This window comes from Sphaeramia orbicularis, chromosome 8 (assembly GCF_902148855.1).
Source record: "Sphaeramia orbicularis chromosome 8, fSphaOr1.1, whole genome shotgun sequence".
Lineage (NCBI taxonomy): Eukaryota > Metazoa > Chordata > Actinopteri > Kurtiformes > Apogonidae > Sphaeramia > Sphaeramia orbicularis.
In genome coordinates this window covers 7664274-7680621 of record NC_043964.1, presented here as the reverse complement: position 1 = coordinate 7680621, position 16348 = coordinate 7664274, and the positions used below count along the sequence as shown (strand labels likewise).

The following is a 16348-nucleotide window of genomic DNA, read 5'->3' as shown; positions in this document are numbered from 1 at the left end:
ATGGTAGTATTTCTAGTAGAGGAACAACACAATGGTGGATGATCATAACAATGGAATAAACTGGATGAATATCAGACACTTAAACATCTCATGGACCAGATTGTTCTTTCAGTTGACAGTCGGAAACAGAGCGCCTTTGTTTTTATGACTCGTTTCCGTCGCTAGATTTTAATTGACGTCCCTATGCGAAGAACGAGATGCAAACACATGATGGAGTTCAGCTTTTATGTCTGGACGCATGAGTAAAAACAGTTTAAGGCAGATTCAAGACGTGTCCACTGGGGATGCTGCAGGCCTCCAGCTGACACATGACTGAGGACAGACCGTTCCTGTCCCACTGTCAACATCCTCCTCTACTTCCACTTCTTCTTCTTTTAGTTCTTCTTCTCCTTGTTCATTTCTTCTTGTTCTCTTTGCAGGCGACCACGTATCTCTGAGCGACATTCAGCGGTGGTGAGTACCCATCAGCATACGACGTGTCCTCGAACAGCACCGAGTAGTCGTCCTGAGGCTGAAACACAAACGGGGGGGTGTCAGAGGTCAGAGGTCAGGGGTCAGTGTTGTGTGTGCGTGTGCGTGTGGGCGGACCCTATGTGGCGGCGTGTGGATGAGTGCGCGGTAGAAGCAGGTGGTCTGCGGGTACAGGGCCAGGACCAGCTGGTCTTTGCTGAACAGGGCCTCGGGGTCGGTCTCGGGGTTGGCCTTCCACTGGGGGAGGGGGATGATCCGCCGCCGGCTCAGCGTGTGACGCCTGAAACACACAACAACAGCTCCCATGATGCACCGCGGCTGCACATGCGGACACACACGGACTCAGGTTCAGCGGCGCAGAAGTGACGATGACAAACAGGTGGAGGCTGCGTCTCCATGGCAACCGCAGCGAGGACTCCTGCGTAACGTAGGATGTGTACTGATCATCTACTAAACATTTGTATAAACCAGACTTTAGTTCATTAATCTGTGACTTTAATATGAAATATTGAGTTTTTCTTCTTTTCTGTTAAATTTGTAACTTTTATCTGTTTTCACCTTAAATTTACATTAATCTTAGACAAAGTTGTACTTTATTGAAAATTTTCTTCCCAGAGAATCAGTTTTAGTTTTTATAAATTTGATGTTTTCACCCCAGTAAAACATTTTGATCTGTTTTTTTCTTTTTAGGAGTTTCTGCTTGAATCCAACACAATCATCTGGGTTTTTTTTTCTCTTAAATGTATCCAAACTGACTGTTTCAGCTCCTTTGTTAAATTTCCTGCTTACGTCTCATCTTTTTGTTGTAAACTAACAGTTTTATTTGGGTCACTTTGTTGTTGGGTTTTTTTTTTTCACTTTGGCAGGTTTTTTTTTAAAACCAAATGTAGCCGATTCCACCTCCATCTCCCGGGTTCAATCACTGTAGTTTAAACCACTTTAAACTAGTTTAAACCACTTCAAACAACTCTAAATTGATTTAAACCACTTTAAACCAGTTTAAAACTCTTCGAACCAGTTTAAACTGGTTTAAATCTGTTATTTCAGTTTATTTTTGAAGTGATTACATCCAACTCACTCTTTTCCTTCTTCATCGATGTCGTCGACTTCGTATCTGAACAAACACAAGAACAAACGTCTCATTAGCTTGACTCGTCGTCATGGCGGTGGTCATCATGGCGCCCAGTGCAGCAGTGGGCGGTCCTTACTTGTTGGTGGAGTGGTTGTAGCTGACGACCTCGGCCAGGATCCACTGCTCGTCTCCGTCCATCGCCTTCACCCGCGCCGCCACCTTGTCACCCTGTTTGGCCACGTAGTCGCTGTTGGCCGGCGTGGCTCCGCACAGAGGGGGCGGGCTGAAACACAACAGGCAGCGGTTAGCCCCGCCCACTCGCGTCAGAGGGCGGGATCTCAGAGGAGGTGAGTTTTACGCACAAATAACATGACGTCTGTTTTAACCATGAATGATAGACGCATCATCAAAATAATAAAAGTTGAAAAGTCTAGAAAAAGAAGCTGTGAAAAGAATGAAGTCAGAATATTTGAAAGAAAATGTAGGGAAACGTTGGAACGACTCAACAGTTTCTACATTTGAGAGTTTGAAAACATTCCAGAAATAATTATTCACTTATTTTATCAGCTTTTATTTGTATTAACTGATGCATGGATTGGATGGCACTTCTATTCTATTCAGCTCTATTCTATTTAGTTCTATTCTATTCTACTCTACTCGATTGTATTTAGTTCTATTCTATTGAGTTGTATTCTACTTAGTTCTATTCTATTCTACTCTATTCTATTTCTATAATCTCCATATTTTCTAAAACTTGATGCATAAATCATTGAAATACCACTTTTTTCCTCAACATATAACTTTTTTCCAGATAAAATGATTTTTTAATCATTTTGCTTGAAATATATTTTTTCTACATTTTACTATTTTTTGCTTCAAACATCAGATGTTTCTGTTTTCCTGAGTCACATGATGATTCAGCCTCTGTTTCAGTTGGACTTTACACATTCTGTATCTGAACAAAACCGGTCAGAACACGGTGGGTCTGATCTGTTAGTTGGATCTGGATCTACCACGGTGGGTCTGATCTGTTGGATCTGGATCTACCTCTCTCCTGGTTTTCCGATCCACAGAGGCAGCGTCATGGCCGACTGCTGCAGCAGTGTCATCAGGACGCCGCGCCTCATCGTCTTCCTGGGCGGGTCACTGTCACTGTAGACGCCCGCCATCTTAGCCGCTGTGAAAACAGACGATAAAACAGACGATAAAAACAGACGATAAAACAGACGATAAAAACAGACGATAAAACAGACGATAAAACCGACGATACAGCAGACGATAAAACAGACGATAAAACAGACGATAAAAACAGATGATGAACCAGACGATAAAACAGATGACAAAATAGACGATAAACCAGACGATAAAAACAGATGATAAAACATGACAAAACAGATGATAAAATAAATGATAAAACAGATGATAAAACAGTCGATAAAAACAGATGATAAAAGGCAAAATCTCTGTCATGATCTGACTTAATCGAACTCGTACCTATTCGTCTTTCCTCCAGTAGAGACTTGATTTCTGCGATTTTATCCAGCGCGTGTCTCAGGATGCTGGAGATAAACCAGAGGAACATGGTTCAGACCAGGGGGGTCCAAGATACGGCCCGTGGACTCAAACTGGCCGCCCAAGGGTCCGATCAGGTCAGAGGAATGAAAATGACTCTGACATTAACAGATGAGTTCAGGTTCCACATTCAGACCAATATGATCTGAAGTGGATCAGAACCACTAACAGAAAAAAATATAAATGATAATAAACACGTTTGTCAAATGTTTGGTTTAAATACTGGTCCAGTTGTACTTTGTTTAAAGGTTGTTCAGCTCATTCACATCATTTTTGTGAAAGAGTACATTGTAAAAATAAACATTTCATATTATAATTTCACTTTTTCGCACTAAAATGATAGAACTGTTAGTATTTGTGTTCATTTATAGTTTATTCTATTATTGTTTTACTGGTTCTGATCCACTTTATGGTGTTTTCAGTGGATAAAGGTCATCGTTCTCTCTTTTTTTTTCTGGAGACATTTGTTCTTTTTTCTCTGTCAACAAATACTGGACCCAGAGCTGGACCAGGTCAGTAGACCAGATCCAACAGAATCGGGCCAAGTCCAGAGGAACCCACCTGCATTCGGCTTCAGCGTCAGCTTTGGCCGTCGTGTACAGTCCTCGCAGCTTGGTCCTGTAATAGGGCGAAGCTAAAAGCATAGAACAGACACAGTTGGTTAGTTCTGTTCCTGTCATGAATGTGGAAATAAAAGCCGTGGGCGAATGTGTGACTGACTCTTGTTTTCCGTCTGCATCCGTTCATGTGTTTTCTGGATGTTGAGCAGGTTGTGTTCACTGCGTGACCGTTCCTCCTGAAACACAAACAGGAAATATCTGACATGAAACTGGACTCGTTTTCACTCCTGTCCCCACCGCCTGTTCTGGAATGTCTTTAAAATATGTGAAAAATGTCAACATTCAGTATCATACAGTATTATACTTGGTTCAACTCATACTCTACATCATCAACTTGAACTGAATCTCATCATAAATAAAATATAAGCGAAACAAGTTCAAGAAATAAAATGACTGGGAGTTATGTTAGATAACAAATTGTCTTGGACTACACAGATTGATAATATGACGACCAAGATGGGAAATGCTGTTTCTGTGGTAAAAAGGTGTGCAGCTTTTATGTCTCCTAGTTGAACTAAATTGGTGTTTCAGTCCTTAGTATTGTCAGTCTGGGATTACTGTCCAGTAGTCTGGTCAAATACAACACTAGAAAATATTAAAAAGTTGCAAATTGCACAAAATAGAGCCGCTCACACTGCATTGCAGTGTGGCTACAGAACAAATGTTACTGCGATGCATAACCACTTGAAGTGGCTCTGTTAAAAAAAGATGACTTTATTCATTACTGGTTTTCTTTAGAAATATTATTAGAACAAAAAAATAATCCATCTTGTACAAAAATGTTTGTTTTAGTTCAGACAGACATAGTTACGCAACCAGAGGTAATTTTAGACAGACCCGAATCAAGAACAAATGCAATGAAAAGAATGGTAACAAACAGAACTATACAAGAATGGAACAAACTACCAGAACACATCACAAAAGAAAACTGTAAAATGAAACTTAAGAAATCAGTCAAGAAACATCTATTGACCATAAATGATTGATACCTGGGTTAACTGAATATATGTACTGTACATACTTCTATACCGCTGCTGACCTAAAGAAACTGTTGTGTCTGTATTTTTGTCTGTTGTTTATTTTCTTGAATGTTATGTAGTATGTGAAAATTGTTCTGTATGATTATATTGGATGTTATTCGTTATTCGTAGTTATAAAGATTATTGTAAGGACCCCAGGAAGAACAGGTGTAGATATGGTACAGCTAATGGGGATCCTAAAGAAAGAAAGAAAGGAATTCATCTGCAATAGAGTGAAACTGTTTGTGAACTGGTGATTGTTCAGTGGATGGTTGAGTTGAATTCTTTACCTGAGTCTGTTTGATGAGTTGATGGAGTTCTGTGAGCAGCTCTGCGATCTTGGTGTCAGCTGACATCTTTACCCTCTGGACACCTTTAGAGAAGGTTCAGACATAAAGTTGAATCCAAACTCTGATGAAAAATCCACTATTTTATCGTTTTCAGCTGAATTAAATCAGTTCTATAGACCGACACAAATACAGTTAAAATACCATTAATGAGTAAAATGAACAAAAACTAATAAAAAAAACCCCACAAAACAATCAATAATATGGGAAGAGTGAGCAAAAAAGGACTAAAATAAAGTAAAAAAAAAAAAAAAAATCAAAGAAGCAACAAAATGTACAAAAATGAATAATAAATCAACAAATAAAGAGTAACAGGAACAAAACAAGCCACAAACAAACAAACAAAAAGCGGGGGGGGGGGGGGGGGGGGGGGGGATGAACAAAAACAACCAAAGAAAAGAAATCAATAAAATGAACACTGATTCTCCGGTGAAACCCTCTGATCAATGACAGTGGATGGAGACACTGGGTTTGTGTTAAATAATAAATAAAATACAAACACTAACTAAAACAAAACATAAAATAAAAACATAAATGATTAAAAATCACAAAATGCTAAAATAACGTGGAAAAAATAAGCAAAAACATTTTGTGACATTAAATAAAAGCAAAATAAAATTTGGAACTAAATGAACAAGAATTAATAATAAATCAACAAATTAATAAGTAACATGAACAAAACAAGTCACAAACTGAAAAAAATGATGAAAAATTATAAAACAGGCAAGAATTGAACAAAAACAGATCAAAATAAATAAAATGAACAAAAAAAAAAAAGAACAAAATATAGTGATAGATTTATGTTGTTAATGACAGATCTGACTGAAAACGTCTGTTTTTTGTTTCAGTTTTCTCATTTCTTCATTTAATTTTAGGTGAGTTTCATTTGTTAACTTGTTAAAAGACTACAGAAATGGTTAGATCAGTGGATCGGATCGAACCGAATCCAAACCCCAAACCAACTGTTTCTGTTTGTAGTTTTTAATTCACAGTAAAAACATATTTATCGAACGTTTGGACCCAGTTTCGTTAAAATGAGTCAAGTTTTAATGGAATTCATTGATTCCGGAATAAGATTCAATTTCACTGTTAAACAGTCGAACAACGCGTCTCTTGGAATCAGATAATTAAAAACAGTTTAATTATATCAGTCAGTCATCCTGAAATCAGATTAAATTACTTAAATATTACAACAAATAGTCATTTCTCTGCTTTCGGTGTTAGCTTTAGCCGAAGGTCGTGAACGTGAGATGTAGCGCATCTTAAAATACAAATATCTGCACAGCAAACACCACTTTAAATATTTCCTTGCATTTGACGATTAACTTCCATAAAATCATGTGTGAATATGTTAAACCATCGCGTAAAGACGTTTCTGTATCAGTGAAAAAAGTGCATAAACTCACCGATAGAAGTGTTTGTTGTTGTTTGGATAAGCTAACGCTAACTGCAGATTAACTTCCGGTTCTTCTTCTTCGTTGGTCTTGGTGAATCTCGCGTGTCCGCGCACAGCACCACCACACAGAGGGGAGAAGAACAGCAGGTTCAGACAAGAAAACCGGTTCAATCATGTCACAAAAATCTATTATTTAGAAATAAAAATCACAATCTGTTCATGATTTGATATATTTACACTTTATTATGAAATGCTTTTTTTTTTTTTTTTTTAATTAATCTCATGGTTTTATCTGAAGCTTTTAGTTGAATTTACTGCTTTAAACATGTGTTTAAATTCACTGTTGTGCAAAATCAGAAAATATATAATAACATTTAAAAAATTACAATTACAATTGATGTTTATTTGTTGAAAAATTGGTAAAATGGTAAAAATTGTTAATTCATCATACATTTACATACAACATTAATAATAATAATAATAATAATAATAATAATAATAATAATAATAATAATAATAATAATAATAATAATAATAATAATAATGTACAGGTGTAAAAATAAATACATAAATAAAAAAGATTACAATAATGAATAAATAAAACATATTCCATGTATAAATTGTGTCCATTTTTCAGATTTATTGGATAAAATCACAGCTTTATTTTAACTGTGTGTCACTTAAAGTTAATTTGCAAGTCCAGTGCAGTAAACACATATAAAATACTTCATATCTGACATAAATTAAAGGCTTTAAAGTGACTTAACAGGCTTTTATTAATGTTTCTTAAAGGTTTTGAGATGCTTAAAATATGCACAGCAACAAAAAGTAATAAATGGAGGTTAGAAAAAGAGCAGGAGCCTTGAAAATAAAGGAGAAATAAGAGGATTATGTTCATTCCTGCATTAATTCTGAGTGTCAACAGAAGCATTAGGGAATGAAAGATCATGCTAATCCAAACCCAAACCCAGTAGATGTTTGGTTCTTTTAAGGTCAGTGTCATGTTTTAGGTTCAGGTTTCATGGGTTTAATGGGTTTGTATCTGACACTGAAAATAGGTTTATAGGTTTAGGGTCATAAAGGCCTCAGTTATCATCAGTGTTGAAGAACAACACAGATAAACATCCTGTAAAATGAATAATTAACCTGAGCTGCACCTGATCAAACTGAACCAACCTCCATCCATGACCTGAAAACTAGGACGAAAGCAGCACCTGTTCAGACACAGATATGAAGAACACTGAGGGTCTGAAGTGGGTCCGACTCAGAACAGGAAAAGAAAAACACAATAAATAAAGACAAACACATGCTTTATCTGTGTTTGAGAGTGAAAACAGTCAAATCACATCATGAAAATGTTTATATTTATGAACTATCCTTGAAAAACTGTGAATATCATGATAAAAAAAGAACTTTATTCAGAAAAATAAATGTAATTTAAACAATATTATGTCTCAGTTTATCATTGACAGTTTAGTTTATTTATTGTTTGTTCATTATTCTGTCTTTTAGGTGGACTTTTGGGCCAGTTTCGGACCACTTTTGGGCCGGTTTTGGGCTGTGCGTTGGACTCCTCTGGACTAAAGGGAACCTGTGAAGGTCATGTTTATGGAACTGAATCATGTTCAGACGATTAACCCAGTTTAAAAGAATCAACTTTAACTTCTGTTCTGATCCTGTTTGGATCACTGTCTGGTTCTGTTCAGGTCTGGTCCAGTTTTAGTCTGGTTCAATTCTGGTTCAGTTCTGGTCCAGTTCAGTTTTGGTCTGGTTCTGTTCAGTTCTGGTCCAGTTCAGTTCTGGTTCAATTCTGGTCTGGTTCAGTTTTAGTCTGGTTCAGCTCTGGTTCTGTTTTGGTTCAGTTCTAGTTCTGGTCCAGTTCTGGTTCAGCTCTGGTCCAGTTCAGTTTTAGTCTGGTTCAGTTCTGGTCTGGTTCAGTTTTGGTTCAGGTCTGGTCTGGTTCAGTTCTGGTTCAGTTCTGGTCTGGCTCAGTTTTAGTCTGGTTCATTTCTGGTTCAGTTTTGATTCAGTTCTGGTTCTGGTCCAGTTCTGGTCTGGTTTTGGCCCAGTTCCTGACCTGTGTTCCTGTCTGTGGTCTTAAAAGGATCCAAACATCCAGAACCCAGCTCAAACCCTCTGTGTTTAGCAGAATCGACCCAGTGTTTATGGATGAAACCAGGTCAGACTCAGGTCTTATCCTTGGACCTGGTTGGTTGGACGTGGACCCAGGGCGTGACCCACCACAGACGGGTGTGTTTGCACATGCTCAGTCCATCCGGCGCCGACCCAAGGACAAACTGGAGCAGCTCGGATCAGGTTTCAGCAAATATTTACAGAGTCTGAGAGAAGACGGAACGAAAGCAGACGAAAGAGAAGAAACATGGGCTGAGGTTACATCAGCCACTGGAGGGGAGGGGTTAGACTGGCCCCGCCCACTGCCACACCCACTGCCCCGCCTCCTCCCCATCATCTTTCCAGTGTCTGAGTGTCTGTTCAGAATGTTTTTAACCCTTAAAGACCCAAACATCCAGATTGGTGTCAAATACAGTTTTTCATCTGTTCATGGTCATCAGATATGACCATATTTGGATGTTCAGAGGCTCCGTAGTTACCGTGGAAACACCGTCATCTTCTCCAACATTGATTCCCCAGTAAAACCTATGGAGTTGGATCAATGACAGTGGATGGACACACTGGGTTTATGTTCAGCTGATGATTAAAATGAACAAAAGTAAATGAAAAATCTACAAAATAATCAATAATATGGGAAAAGGAAGCAAAAAATGTAGTAAAATAATGTTTAAAAAAATGAAAGAAGCAACAAAATGTACAAAAATGAATACTAAATCAACAAAATAATAAGTAACATGAACAAAACAAGCCACAATCTGAAGAAAATGTATGAAAAAAAGATAAAGTAGGCAAGAAACGAAGAAAAACAGAAAAAAATGAATAAAATTAATTTTTTTAAAAAAGAACCAAATATGGTGATAGATGTTTGTTTTTATGTTTAGTTAGAGTCAAATGAACAAAAGTGAATGAAAAATATACAAAATAATTTAAAAAAAAATATGGGAAAAGGAAGCAAAAAATGTACTAAAATGAAGTTAAAAAAATCAAAGAAGCAACAAAATGTACAAAAATGAATAATAAATCAACAAAAGAAAGAGTAACATGAATGAAATAAGCAACAAACTGAAGTTATTTGAAGGAAAAAGCAAAAAAAGGGGAAAAAATTAACAAAAACAACCAAAGTAATCAATAAAATCAATAAAATGAACATTGATTCTCCAGTAAAACCTTCTGATCAATGACAGTGGATGGAGACACTGAGATTTAAAGAATAAATAAAATCAACACAAACAAATAAAATATAAAAAAAAAAAAAAAAAAAAAAAAAAAATCCTAAATAACATGAAAAAATAAGCAAAAAAAAAAAAAATGCAGTGAAATTAAATAAAGCAAAATAAAATTTCGAGCTAAATCAACAAAAAATAAAAAATAAAGCAATAAAATAATAAGTAACATGAAAAAAACAAGCCACAAGCTGAAGGAAATGGATGAAAAAAATGAGAAAATAGGCAAAAAAATGAACCAAAACAGATAAACATAATAAACAGAATGAATAAAAAAGAACCAAATATGGTGATAGACATTCAGTCAGTGTTAGATTTGACTGTAAATGTCTGTTTTACTTCAGTTCTGATCAAATAACCTTTGAATTCACTGAGTTTTAATGAACATCTACATGATCAGAGAATTAAATATAAGAAAAATACAGGATTTACACTGAAAAATGGAAAATACAGAGAATATTATTGCAATAAATGTGGATAAAACACATAATAACAGTTAAATATATTAATTTTTGAAGTGACATTAAAGTATGTGTGGGTCTTTAAGGGTTAAATGGCTGTGAGTTTTCATTGTTTGTCAAATGGATCCTGTTTTAAAAGACAAAGTCCTGCTTTAAGAACCTGTAGGTGAACTTTGACCTTGGGTTTGTCTAATTATGATAATAAACCTACTGAACCCGTTTCAAATTCACCCACATACACGTTAACAACATAAACCGAACTTTACTTTAGGATTAAAATAATCACTTTCAGGTTTTTCTTCACATTATCTATAAAGAATAAAAGTCACATAAATGAGTGTAAAAGTGAACAAATAAATAAATGGAAAAAAAAAAAAAAAACTGGACTGAAATGTTGATCCTGTAACAATAACAGTGAGTTTATGAAGAAATTCAGAACATTTACTTATTAAGTTTACAAAAAAGTTGAATAAATGATCTGGTTTAAATTCAACTTTATTACATTAAATCGTATTTCCTATTAATCATAATAATCCTCGCTCATTTTCCACCTGAATGCGTCTGTTTAACCATTAGCATCCCACGTTAGTGCTGCTGTTCATGTTAATGAACTGAGGCTGAGATAAGTCATTATTTCACTGTTACATAATTATTTCAAATCCACTGTTTACATCCTTCATGTTTTTAAACTTAACTAGCAGATGTTTTGTTTTATTTACAGTAACAAACACAGTAACTGTTTAGCCAAACAGATTAGCATTAGCTAATGTTAGCATGTGGTGTAAAGTACATGTAGCCTCTTATTTAGATACAGAACATTAAAACAAATTATACTTTATAAATTAAGTGAATAAAACACAAATACTTGTGTGTGATCAGTGTGTCCTGTTGAAGTGGTTTCTAGTATTTTTTTTTTAATTATTATTTTATAAAGGATGAATATTAATAACATATCAGTTTGCTAGTATTGTCACCATGATCATGCTGGGATGGTTAGCTAGCTAATGTTAGCTTAAAACTCAAATCACACAAAGGTTTTAAGATTGTCCTAAAATAAATAGAATAAGTTGATTCAACTGTAATATTTTAACAGAATATTTAACTGAAGTAGAAAAACCAAATATTCTACTAGTGTTTATATATATTTACCATATATGTACCATGTATATTTACCACAGGCTAACATGTTAGCCTGTGAACATAAGATTAGCATAAAAGTGTGTTGTAGGTAACACTGTTGTGATCAATGAGTTTGATCATGTTTTTATGAGATTTGATTAATGATTATTGGTGTTCTTCATCATGTGGACGACGTTGACTCTGAACCACAGATAAAACAACAACAGCCTGAACCAGACGGAAACTGGGCCGAGCGCTGTGATTGGTCGACTGGAATCAGGTCAAGGCTGTGAGACAGCGACAGACGCTGATAAGAAAACCAGGTCTGGACTAAGGGTCAGGACCTGGACCAGGACCAGGACCAAGACCAGGACCAGGACCAGGACCAGGACCAGGACCAAGAGAACCAGACCAGCACATTAGACTAGAGACCACAATAGACCAGCAGAATCCACACTAAACCCTCAGAGTCCACATTAGACCCCCAGAGTCCACATCAGACCCCCAAAATCTCTGAAACCAGATCCCATCCAGACCAGGACACAAGGACCCATTAAATCATCAAAAGAAACAAAAGAAACAAAATGACTTTAACAATTTAATAATAACCATTTTTTAAAAATGGACAAAATTATCAAAACTCCCAACATTAACCCTTCAGTGTCCCTGAGTTTGTTTAATATACTCACCTGGACACCAGAGGGTTAAAGTGTGTTTAATATGTTCACCTGGACACCTGAGCGTTAAAACAGCTGATCAATAATAAACACATGGTTCAGGGTTTTTCTGTTCATGTTTTGTTTTGCTGAAATGATGCAACATGTGAATCAGTGGTTGGAAAGTTTTAGAGAAAGGAATCAGAGGAGGAGCAGGGGGAGGAGTCAGAGGAGGAGGGGGAGGAGCTGCTCTTATAAACCCTCCTCATCTGGAAAAACAACACAGAGTGTTTTTCTGAACCACAGGACACGCACAGCAAGACCCGAACCCAGAGCAGACCTGATCCAGACCCACAGGACACGCACAGCAAGACCAGAACCCAGAGCAGACCTGATCCAGACCTTTCTGTGGAACCACCATGAGTCATGTAGACGTGAAGAACCTGAAGCCCACCAGCTTTGAGGAGGAGTACTATGACCAATATGAGTACTACAACCTGACCGACAAGTACACAGGTGGGTCTGGGACAGACCGGGACCAACTGACCTGGTACTGATCTGGTACTGACAGCACCCATGGTAACTGTGTGTGTGTGTGTGTGTGTGTGTGTGTGTGTGTGTGTGTGTGTGTGTGTGCGCAGAGGGCTCGTCCAGGAAGGGCAGGACGAAGAAGGAGTCCAGTGAAAACACAAACCGACCAAACCCTGGAGGACATGAACGGAAGATAGTGGAAAAACTGCAGAACAGCGAGAAGAACCGGAAGCAGGACCAGAAGCAGGACCAGGAGTGAAAACACTGAGGTGAGTCAGAACCAGAACCAGAGGGTTGAACTGGACCCAGGGTGAAATCCTTTATTCTGTTATCTGGGTTTAATCCTAGACCTGGACCCGGTCTGTGGAACTTTAATGACTCCAGAACCTCTGACTGCTTAAGCTGAACCCAGACTCAGGTTCTGTCTGTTTGGTACTGAACCTTCACCCTGTATCAGCTGTAACCATGACGACTGGGTCGGTGTGTTTGGGGTTTTATTTTAGTGGTTTTAGTGGATCATGGTTCTGCTTGTCCTCAGACTCATTAACCCTTCGTTTACCTTCAGATACATCTGTTTCTGAAACCTGTGGATCCGACCCGTTAGAACCCTGATGGTTTTATTTTCCATTAGACACAAAAACAACCAAACAGAAATAAAACCTGTGGAAAAAACAAATGAACCATGTTAGTGTTGAAAATGTGAGGGTTAGCTGCTAACGTTAGCGTTGATGACATCATAGCCTCAGTTTGGTCAAAAAAAGAAACAGGAAACAGAATCAAGTTTAATATTGAACTGAATATTTAATTTAGTTTGTAAAACCAAATACGTGACTTTTAAAAGTACTCACATGTTAGCGCTGTCGTTGTAAACATTAGCCTGCTATTGTTAGCTTAGCTTATAGCATCTTCAATGTTTTGACATCTAAACAAAAGACGAGTTTGAAATAATGTGATTATTATTATTATTATTAATAATAATAATAATAGTGATGATAATAATAATAATAATAATAATGATAATAATAATAATAATAAACTAGTTGTCGTTAACTGATGCTGATAAAAACTGAATTTATTTGTATTTTAGCTGACTTTAGCTGGGGTTAGCCTTTAGCAGACTGTACCACCATGCTAGTAGCTTCACAAAGCTATTAGCATGAAAACATATACATTTAAATCTGACATACGTTGAATCTTTTACTTTCTTCTCTGTGTTAATATATAAGTTGAAGGTTTTACATGTGGATCTAAAAGTACCTAGTGTATACTTTATCATTTTAGCGTTATAACCTGCTAACATTAGCTTCAGGGCGGCTCAGAGGCAGAGTTTGGAATAAACTGAACTCAATCTGAATCAGATTCTAATTCTGAAAGTTTAGTTTTACGGAAGAAAAACAAAGAAAGGATTTTAACAGAAACTCACTGTGGTTCTGTTACTGACTGTAACAATGTTCCTGTTCTAACAGTCCAGTTCCGGTTCTGACTGACCACTGTTCCGGTTCTAACTGTTCTAACAGTCTGTTGTTCTGGTTCTAATGGTTCTAACAGTCTGTTGTTCTGGTTCTAAAGGTTCTAATGCTTCTAACGGTCCGCTGTTCTGGTTCTAACGGTTCCAACGGTCCACTGTTCTGGTTGTAACAGTTCTAATGGTCCGCTGTTCTGACTCTAACGGTCGACTGTTCCGGTTCTAACGGTTGACTGTTCCGGTTCTAACGGTCCGCTGTTCCAGTTCTAACGGTTCTAACGGTCCGTTGTTCCAGTTCTAACGGCTCTAACGGTCTGCTGTTCCAGTTCTAATGGTTGTAACGGTCCATTGTTCCAGTTGTAACCGTTCTAACAGTCTGTTGTTCTGGTTCTAACGGTCTACTGTTGCAGTTCTAAAGGTTCTAATGGTTCTAATGGTCTGCTATCTCCACCCCAGGACGACCCGGACGGCTCATCCCGACACCGACTTTGGCTTCGTTGCCAACTGATCCAGACTTCAGGAGCCGAGCTCCAACGGCAACGCTGAACCTGGACCACGGATCCAGGGATCTGCAGGCTGCCGCCCCCGCCCTCTGTGGGGGGGCGGGGTTCACCTGGGCCATGCCCCTTCACCTGGGCCCGGGTTGGACCGAGCCGGTTTGACCTGGCGACGCCTGGCTGGTGATGAATGAAAGTGTTTCTAAATGTTTGTACATTAAAAGGTTTTGAACCATGTGAGTGTTTGAATTTAAATGGATGAAGGAGGAGAATGTTTGTGTTCCATTAAACACAAAAACCAAACAGATGAATGTCTATGTCGCATGATCAGTTTATCGCAAATAAAACCTGTGTTAAAAAACAAACAAACCATGTTAGGGTTGGAAATGTGAGGGTTAGCCGCTAACGTTAGCTTATAGTTGATGACATCATAGCCTCAGTTTGGTCAAAAAAACCAAACAGGAAACAGAATAAAGTTTAATATTGAACTGAATATTTAATTTAGTTTGTAAAACCAAATACGTGACATTTAAAAGTACTCACATGTTTGCACTGTCATTGTAAACATTAGCCTGCTAATGTTAGCTTAGCTTATAGCATCTTCAATGTTTTGACATCTTAACAAAAGACACGATTGAAATAATGTGATTATTATTATAATTTATTATTAATAATAATTATATTATTGTTATTTTTTATTATTATATTCTGAGTTTTGAGGCTGAATATTCCGTCTGATCATCAGGTTTTTATCAGTAACTGAACACAAACTCCAGATGTAAAACCGAAAAACGTTCTAAAGTTTGTAATGGTTAAAGTCGAAGGTGATGAAAATGAAAATAAACCGGAAAATGAAAGGAATTAAAGATGAAAAACAAGGACATGAAATAAGAACACATGATAAAAGCAGGAACAGGATGATTTCGGACCCAGTGGGTTCAGCGTCCACGTACTTATGGACACCATCGTTCAGTCCAGTCAATAGAAATTTTCAATGTGAGCTGAAACTGAACATTACACCTTCACTTTGATTCAATTCATCTGTTATTTCATTGAATTTGGATGGTTTTTCTTATTCATTATTTCGTGTAATCTATTGATAATTATGTACATTTTTCTAGTTTATTGATAATTTTTTCTTTTCCGTTTATTCTGCTGATATTTTTTTTTTGTTAATTTCTGTTCATTTTATTAATTATTTGGCTAGTTTTGGTTCATTTTATTGACTATTTTGTAATTTTCAGTTAATTTTAATGGTTATTTAGTTATTTTTGATTATTTTATTAAATATTTAGTAATTTTCCATTCTTTTTAATGATTATTTTGTAATTCTCGGTTCATTTTATTCATTATTTTGTTAATTTCCTTTCATTTTGTTGATTATTTTGTTAATTTCTGTCTGTTTTATTCATTATTTTGCTAATTTTGGTTCATTTTATTGATTTTTTTTGTAATTTTCAGTTCATTTTATTGCTTATTTTGTTCATTTCTTTTCATTGTGTTCATTTCTGTTCATTTTAGAGATTATTTTGTTCATTTCTTTTCATATTGTTCGTTATTTTGTTCATTTCTGTTTGTTTTATTAGTTATTTTGCTAATTTTGATTCAATTCATTGATTATTTTGTAATTTTCGGATCATTTTATTATTTTGTTCATATCTGTTCAATTTATTGATTATTTTGTTAATATCTGTTCATTTTATTATTTCATTCATTTCTTTTCATTTTATTGGTTATTTTATTCATTTTTTAAAATTTTGTTCGTT

At 36.4% G+C, this 16348-nt stretch overlaps 2 protein-coding genes across 4 annotated transcripts in view; one reads left to right on the top strand and one right to left on the bottom strand.

Annotated features, from left to right (window-relative positions):
* Nucleotides 1-15036, top strand: part of LOC115423829 (nuclear protein 1-like) — a 63573-nt gene extending 48537 nt beyond the window's left edge. Inside the window, exons 1-4 of one of the 2 annotated variants that reach the window (XM_030140886.1) lie at nt 12383-12441; nt 12476-12605; nt 12731-12889; nt 14542-15036. In XM_030140886.1, coding sequence (XP_029996746.1) covers nt 12509-12605; nt 12731-12879 — 246 coding nt within the window. In that variant the 5' untranslated portion in view covers nt 12383-12441; nt 12476-12508 and the 3' untranslated portion in view covers nt 12880-12889; nt 14542-15036. Of the gene's footprint in view, nt 1-12382; nt 12442-12467; nt 12606-12730; nt 12890-14541 lie in introns of those variants that run through there. The other variant, XM_030140885.1, reaches the window with a different exon arrangement.
* On the bottom strand, nt 176-6608 carry sgf29 (SAGA complex associated factor 29). 2 transcript variants are annotated; one of them, XM_030140850.1, is made up of 11 exons: nt 6508-6608; nt 5045-5127; nt 3836-3911; nt 3677-3749; nt 3038-3102; nt 2591-2720; nt 1680-1826; nt 1550-1585; nt 589-751; nt 394-511; nt 176-360 (listed from the first exon to the last, which is right to left on the bottom strand). In XM_030140850.1, the coding sequence occupies exons 2-10, from the start codon at nt 5108-5110 to the stop codon at nt 395-397; spliced, it is 873 nt and encodes a 290-aa protein (XP_029996710.1). In that variant the 5' UTR covers nt 5111-5127; nt 6508-6608; the 3' UTR covers nt 176-360; nt 394. The 2 variants fall into 2 exon arrangements, with proteins under 2 accessions (XP_029996710.1, XP_029996709.1); XM_030140849.1 differs by having other exon boundaries at nt 176-511; nt 5045-5117; nt 6508-6607.
* Nucleotides 15037-16348: the final 1312 nt, after the last annotated feature.

Coding starts and splice junctions, on each gene's coding strand:
- sgf29 (XM_030140850.1), bottom strand. CDS start 5,110: ATGTCAGCTGACACCAAGATCGCAGAGCTGCTCACAGAACTCCATCAA. Junction 3,750..3,835: donor GATGCAGACGGAAAACAAGA/GTCAGTCACACA, acceptor CTATGCTTTTAG/CTTCGCCCTATTACAGGACC. Junction 1,586..1,679: donor TACAACCACTCCACCAACAA/GTAAGGACCGCC, acceptor GTGTTTGTTCAG/ATACGAAGTCGACGACATCG.